The following is a 7,836-nucleotide window of genomic DNA, read 5'->3' as shown; positions in this document are numbered from 1 at the left end:
GGTGTATTCGATATACCAAATACAGAAGCAATAATAGGTGTCATTTCCCTGACCCTGAAAGAGCCTCCAATCGTTGGGAAAAACGAGTAAGGAGACGCTGCTAAAATCTCAGGACTGGGACAAATGGAGACGTTACTGGCGCCTGCTCGAGTAACTCGATGAACAATGGGATGACAGTGATACAGTGATATAGAATAACTGGATAAGGAAATGTAATGTAGTAGAGTGGGAATGCCTAGATCAATCTTGAACCAGGGTATAGGGAGAAGGGCAGAGAAATCAGTGGGGTGGGGCGGGGAGAGGAAGAAGATGAGAAAGGGAAGGACTGGGGAAGCGGAGTCAGGCGCCTAGTGTGTTGTAACGTGGAACAGTGGCGTGGCTGTACGAAAGGCAGAGACTCAACAGCACTGAAAACCCCACTCACGGGTGGCTGAGGTCCCAACACAGGCCACCAAACTTTAAAATGTGCCTGTCAAGACAGCAGGGGGTGAGGGCCAGTGATGTGTGTGTGTGTGTGTGTGTGTGTGTGTGTGTGTGTGTTGGGGGGGTCATGCTGTGCACGGGAGGGAACAGGGGAACACTGGAGGAAAGCTGACACTGGCGGTGGGCTTGGTGCTGGACTATGTGCCTAAAACACAACTATCAAGAGTTTTGCAAATCGTTATTAATTTTAAAAAATGTTTTAGTATGTCAGGACTTGCTTTGTTTTGAGCCTCCTAAATGATGCCCAGAAGGCCTGGGGTTTTGGGGGTGTACCCTAACGGCTATACTATCTCCTCACCCTACTAGGACTTTATAGTAGAGGTGAACTTGACTTACTGAACCCTCAAATTTTATACTTGTCAGGAACCACTGAGACTATGATGCGAATTTCTAAGACTGTTCCACCTGAACTTTAATCTTCAGGCTTATAGGTGTGAGGGGCTAAGAGAGACCAGTTAGGAGTTTATTGCCATTGGTTTTTATACTCTTCGAGCACTTTCTGTTTACTTGATGACTCCTTCTCTCCCTGGCGCCCAACATTTGGCAAAGAGCCAGGCCTTTGGTAGTACTTGCTGAACTAAAAGCCTTAAATTCTCTTTGCCATTTCCCTTGTAATGTCCCTGTTCCTCGCAAGGTGGCATCATTCTTTACAGAACAAGGTTCCTTCTATAAGCCTGGAGCTTTTTAGCAGGCAGGCTGTGTTTCCCTGAGAGAAATCTTCTGGGAACAATCTAGAAATGGGGCTGAGGGTGGGGATGGCAGCTTGGAGTATGCCTTTTGTACTTTTATATCAAGCAGACTCACATACTTTATTTTATTTGAGCTAAAAAGTCTCACTACCCTTTAAAAGCTCAGTGAGGGCTAGAGAGAGAGCGCAGGGGTTAAGCATGCCCACCACCCCCCCCAGAAGAACTGCCACTTACAGAAGGAAGAAAGGGAGGGAGGGAGGGAAATAAGGAAGGGAGGGAGGGAGGGAGGGAGTCAGGGAGGGAGGAAAAAAGGTAGATCAGGGGCTCGGGCCAGAGCAATAGTCCAGTTTGTAGGGCCCTTGCCTTGCATGTGACTGACCCAGTTTTGGTCCTCAGCATTCCATAGGGTTTCCCAATCATGCTAAGAATAATTACTGAGTGCAGAGCTGGGAGTAACCCCTGAGCACCGCTGGGTGGGGTAAAACTGAAAACCATTCAATTATACTGTTTTAATATCATCTTTAGAAATTGAGAGGACTAGAGAGTCGTGCTGGTAGTTGCCCTGCATGCAGCTGACCCAGATTCTATCTCTAGCACTGCACAATGGCACCCCACACTCCACCAGCGAAGCTGGGTGTGGCCCCCAAACCAAAAAGAGTCACGTGGGTTCATTCCCTGGTACCGTATATGGTTCCCTAAGGACAACCAGGAATGATCCCTGAGCTAGGAGCCAGGAATAAGCATTGAGCACTGCTAGGTGTGGTCTTATTCCCACCTCACGCCGTCAAAAAAATGTTAAAACAATGATTCTTCTTGGTAGAAATTGTATATACTTACATGATTTTACATTCAATTTCAAAGGCTTGTAGTCCCCTGAAGTTCAGTAGTGGCCTCTGTCCATGAAGAATTGTTCTCTGGGTAAATTTTCATCAATCTGGGCTTGGGCTTCTTTCTTCAGTTAGAGAAGTTCTAGGAAGCTCAAGGCTCAGGGATCAGTGATTTATTTGAGACAGTGACTTAGGAAGGGGAACGAAAATGGAGTCAAGGGCTTCTAAGGAAATTAAAGGGCTAAACTGCCTTAAGAGCCATGTCAGATTCTGTGGAACCTGAGCTGTTGGAGTACACGGAGCTTAGGTTTATCAGGTTGCACCCATCGCAGTGCTCCCGAGTCACTCCCGTTACTTTGTCTGTAACCACTTCTATGCTCTCTTCCCCAACCAATTTGTAAGGTCTCATCCTGCTTAGACACTGAAGCTGTACTGTAAGTTAATATCGCCTTTCTCCTCTCCTTATGTCTTTTGAGCAGTTTACTTTAACGCAATGTCCTTTTGTATAGATACAGGAAGACAAGTAATTAATATTATGCTTTGTAACTTAGGAATTGATTGGCCTTGAATATTATTCACTCCTGGGCATCTGCCTTCTCAACTTAAGCCTCAGTTGCCCTCACTTCCTAGCACTCCAAGGGCAGGGTCCCGACGTGGGACTGGATGGAACCAGGGCAAGCCGGTAAGTTATGTGCTACCCTGGCATTGCGATGGGCCAGGCCAAGGTGCCACGATTCTTAACTCTAGGTTAAGAGTTTGATCATAGGCAAATGCTGTCATGATCCAAAAGTAACGACGAGACTAGGACCCTGCTGCTAAGAATAGGAAAGCTATCTGGCCTGAGCACTGCAGTCTGAGATTGAGATGGCCCTAGGAGAGCAATTTTATAGGCTCTTACTGTGTCATACAAAATGATTTATATTATGCATGCTTATATGTTGGTCGGACGAGGAGAGGAGAAACACATCCAGGGAAATCTGTTCTAGGGTGGGTTGATCTGTCCTAGAAGCAGTTTCCCTGTGTGTCCTGACTAGCTTGGATGAGACTGAACTTTCTCCCCTTCAAACTGCCTTCAGTAAAAGATTTCAGTATATGGAGGCAGTTTCCCTTTTCTCACAGAACCCTAGCTGGTCTTAGATATGCAGATCTCAGGTGATAGCCAGAACTGATCTTTGGGATGTAGATTTCCAGCTCTGGCCAGGCTGGTCTTTGGGATGCAAATCCAAGTGCTTGTAGCTTGTAAAAGGTGAAGCCAGGATTCTATGGTTTGCCGCCTCAATGTTCTTTCTGTAACTCCTTTTGATGACATCACTATATTGCGCCCTTTAGAGGTACTACGATCTATATAAGGGAGATTTCAGGGCTCTCTGGGGGACACGTGCATCAGAGAACCTGGGAAGATGGGGCTGAGGACAGAAGCGGAGAGAATAAAGGAGCACGTGCTCGAGGATTCCTGAGGCCTCCATGACATACATCTCTTCCATGTAATAAACGGCTGCTAAGACCAACCAGCTTGGCCTCGTTTCCTTCCTTCGCCTGACCATCGCCATCGCCCTCCCAGGAGTGGGGAAACGGCCTGACCGCCGGCCTTTTTATTTTTTGTGTGTTTACACACTGAGCTAAGTGGAGTGCAAAAGAGGAATGGAGTGACTGGGAACACTTCAAACCGCACCAACTTCTTCCTCTAAAGGAACAGGTCTCAAAGGTCAGTATCTTCATGCTGCCACTGTAATATCACCCACTGTACTCCGAGAAGGATCACAACACCTGAACCGCAAATTCTTATTCCAGTAGGAAGTGACTAACATGAATGTACTTTCTTTTTTAAGGACTCTTAAAATTAAGGGATCTCCTCCTCTGAATGTCCAAATAGAATCATTAGCTAAGTGTTTTCCGTGAAGTCAGAAAAATGTGGGCTTCTAGTGGTGGGAAATGAACACCGATGAAGGGACAGGTGTTGGAACATTGCATGGCTGAAACTCAATCATGAACAACTTTGCAACTGTGTATCTCATGGTAATCCAATTAAAAAAAAAAAAGAAAATGTGGGTTTAAGTTGCACAGTAAGGATGTGACTTTGAGTAAATTTTGGAGTCTGTTTCTAGAACTGTATCGTCGATAGCACAGTGGTAGGGCGTTTGCCTTGCATGCAGCCAGCCTGGCAGAGCCGGGTTCGATTCTTCCGCCCCTCTCAGAGAGCCTGGCAAGCTACCGAGAGTATCTCGCCCGCACGGCAGAGTGGCATATTTAATATGCCAAACACAATAACAACAAGTCTCAAAAAAGAAAAAAAACGGAGCCGTTATTGGGCCCGCTCGAGCAAATCGATGAACAACGGGAGGACAGTGTTTGTTTTGTTTGGGATGTTGGGGATCGAACTGGGGTCGGCCGTGTGCAAGACAAATGCCCTACCCGCTGTGCTATCATTCCAGCCCCCAGAAATTACTTTTAAATGTCTGAATATATAATACATACATATATAATTCCATCTAAAGAGCTATCTTTCAGGATAGAATAAAATAAAGTGGGATGGAGAAATTCGCAACTTTTTCCAGGTTCACCTGGGTATTTTCTGCCACAAAGGTCATGCAATCACGAGTGAAAAAGATCATGTGGAACAGCTCCATACATGTAGGGTTTCTTTTTTCTTTCTGTTTTTGGTGGTGGTTGGGAGACACATCAGGTAATACTTGAGAGTTACTCCCAACTCTCTGATCAGGCGTCATCGTGAGACCGCACTGGGATTGGCAAGTGCCTACTGCCAGGAGTAATTCCTGAGTGCTGAGCCAGGAGGAACCCCTGTGCATTGCCGGGTGTGATCCAAAATACAAATAAAAAATTTTAAATAATAAATAAAAGGAACTTCTAGCCCTCAGTTTTGCCTTCCGAGAGGAGTAAATCATCACCATCATTTTCCTCTCAGCTCCACAAACTGAAGGAAACTTAGATTTACACAAAACTTCTTGAAGATCTAGGAATAAATTTTTGTTCCCATTTTACACGCGAAGAAACTAAGTCTCAAGCAAGAAACCAAGGGTCAAGAGATCATTCTATGCTAAAAAAAGATTTTTTTTTAAGTAGATTCAAGCCTTGATCAATGACTGCAGCCTCCAGTGCTCCTTCTGGGTCTTTGCAGTATGTGTGGGCACATGCACACGTGTGTGCGCACACACACACACAATTTTGTTCAGGCAGCTTTAGGAAATGTCCCATGGCTGCGGTAGCCGACTAGAGCTGATGTCAGTCTAAGCTCCCTGGGGAAGACCTTACCATACCCACATTCTCCACTAGAGGCCGGAGACAGTTCTGTGGTTTCCTTTGTGATGTGTCACTCTCCTCCGGAGATCCCAGGAATCCCTTCTCAACCCCTCCCTAGCACTTCCCTAGAACAAGTGTCCTGCCTATCGGTCCGGGACTCAGATTCGGAAAGCTGTCCCAGGAACCAGGGGGAGTTATGGAAGTGTCTCTTACACTGCCGGAATTCTGGTTAATAAAAACACATGTCCTCTTTTCCCAGTCCGGCTTGAGAACAAGGTGCAAGATCAAGTGAAAGCAGGTGGAATTGGTGGTGCCTGTCCAGACCTGAGCAGGCACTGATAGCTCCTTGGAACTGGAAGCCAGGGGGAAATAGCAGGGCAGAGTCCCTGGAGTTACACTAACCCTGCATCCACCCAGACCCCCACCCTGACGCCCTTCTAGTACCAGTCAGCAAGGAGGGGAGATGATGCCTCTTTATTAAGGTTAACAACAAGGAAAGCATTGAGGAGTACACAGAGGAGGAGGAGGAAGAGGAGGAAGGGCACACAAAGTCACCACTGGAGGGAGGGAGGCACATCAGTTAAGAACCTAAGGACAGCACATGCTCCATGCCCTGGTTGGGGAAGAGGGGAGGAAGGAGGGAAGCGCCACGATATCCCGAGGCTCACAGACGGGTCTGCAAGCCCCTCGAACCTAACACCAGAGCCATAAGCCCTGCCCCTCAGGGCTCACACGCTACTGCACAAGTTGACACACGTAACAAGACATTATGGAGGCAACATGGAGAAGCAGCCGGGCAGAGACTATTAACAGGAAAAGGAACTGAAGTTAAACAGGTTAAGCCAGAAGAGAGGTGTGGGGGCTGTAGTCCCCCAGGAGTCCCTAAAATGGGGCTGATGCTGAGTATCCCCAAGTCTCTGCCTGTGAACTGGGCTCTTTGTTCTCTAAGCCCCAGTGAGTGGATAAAGCAATCCCAGATGAAGTCAGCGGCAAGGCAGGCTTTGCTCTGCATGCAAAAATCCTAGAGGTTGAGCTATTACGTCTTCATGCACATTCATAGCCAGCTCCTCCCAGCCCAGGGGCCCTGGAAACCCCCATTCACCCCGATTCCTAGGGCTGCAGTTCCCTCCTCGGGCTTCCTTTACCAATATCAGCAGCAGAGCTCTGTGAGGGGAGGGTCTTCTGCAGAGCGCCGAGTGGCTCGGGTTTCGGTGGGTTTCCGGTTTCTGTTGCCAGAACAGAATAACCCCGATTGCTGAATGTCTAGGTAAATCGTCAGAGATTATTTGATTATTTGCCACCGTCCTAGAGACGTCCTTTTTTTTTCAGAATACAAAAAGCAGAATTTTATTTACACAATTCAGGGGTTCTCCTGTTGGCGGGGAAGGGGGCACGCGCAGAGGACGGGGGAGGTGGAAGTCCTGGGTGGGCGCTTCCTCTCCCGGAACCTCACCTTTCCGCGGCCGGCTAAGTTCCCTCGCCCGGGCAGAAGGACTTCGGGGCGCCCCGCAGCCCCCGCGGGAGGGGAGGGCGCCTTCCTCTCTGCCCGCCCCCGGCTGCGGTCCGAACCCCCGGCCGGCGCGGGGAGGGCGCGCCCCGCGGGGACCCCTCACGGGGCCGCCTCGCCCCCCAGCTGCAGCAGCGTGACGTCGGGCAGCTCGGGGGGCTCCACAAGTGGCCCGGCCCCCGCGAGGAGGCCGGCGCGGGGGCTCTCGGGGCGCTCCCGGCGCCCGGGGGGTGTGGTGCAGCCGAGCGTCTCCTCCTCGTCCTCGGCGTCCCCGGCGCCCGGGTCGCGCCCGGAGCCCGGCGGCGCGGCCGCGGGCCGGGCGGGGGCGCCCGGGGAGCCCCCCGGGCCGCCGGCCACGCCCAGGCCGCCCTGGCGGGGCGCGGTGGTCATGATCTGGCACATGGAGACGATGGCGCGCTGGTTGGCGCACACGTCGTCCGACAGCACCTGGATGTGCGAGGCCTGCTCGTCCAGCGCCCCGCGCATGGCCCGCACGTCCTCAAAGAGCGCCTGCAGCTGGGCCTTGAGGTGCTCCATGAGCTCCTTCATGCCGCCGTTGTACTCCCCGGAGATCACGTCCCCCACCGCGGGCACGGCGGGCACGTCCAGGGGCGCCGGCAGGTCGCCGCCGTCCTTGGTCATGATCTCCAGCGGCCCGTCCTCCATCGGGCGCGGCGGCGAGCGGCGGGGCGGGAGGCGCCGCGGGCACGGCGCGGCGGGGCGGGTCGCGGGCGACAGGCGCCGCGCTCGGCGGCTCCCGGGGGCCCGGGGGTCTCGCGGCGGCTCGGGCTCGGGGCTGCCCCGGCCGGGAACCGGGCAGGGCCCGCCAGCGCGGTCCGAGCGGCAGGGGCGGGTCTCCCCGGCGCGCCGAGGATGCTCCTCTGTTTCCAAGGCGACGCACGGCACGTCAGTGACGTCGGTCTCCATGGCAACGGGCGGGGAGCCGGTCCTGAGGCTGCGGCGCGGCGCTGGAGGCCAGCCCGGGGCGGGGCGCGCGGGGCGCCGCTGCGGCGGGAGCGGGACCCGCTGCGGGGCGCCCCGTGGGGAGGGGCGCGGCGACCCTCCCGCGCGG

The 7,836-nt window shown here is 52.1% G+C and overlaps 1 protein-coding gene across 1 annotated transcript; it reads right to left on the bottom strand.

Annotated features, from left to right (window-relative positions):
• Positions 1-6,866: 6,866 nt before the first annotated feature.
• On the bottom strand, positions 6,867-7,430 carry CCDC184 (coiled-coil domain containing 184). Its single transcript, XM_056117757.1, has one exon. The coding sequence runs from the start codon at positions 7,428-7,430 to the stop codon at positions 6,867-6,869; it is 564 nt and encodes a 187-aa protein (XP_055973732.1).
• Between the last annotated feature and the right edge of the window lie 406 nt (positions 7,431-7,836).

The sequence above is a fragment of the Sorex fumeus genome, unplaced genomic scaffold, assembly GCF_029834395.1.
Source record: "Sorex fumeus unplaced genomic scaffold, SorFum_2.1 ptg000036l, whole genome shotgun sequence".
NCBI lineage: Eukaryota > Metazoa > Chordata > Mammalia > Eulipotyphla > Soricidae > Sorex > Sorex fumeus.
This window is presented reverse-complemented; position numbering and strand designations above follow the sequence as displayed.

Coding starts and splice junctions, on each gene's coding strand:
- CCDC184 (XM_056117757.1), bottom strand. CDS start 7,430: ATGGAGGACGGGCCGCTGGAGATCATGACCAAGGACGGCGGCGACCTG.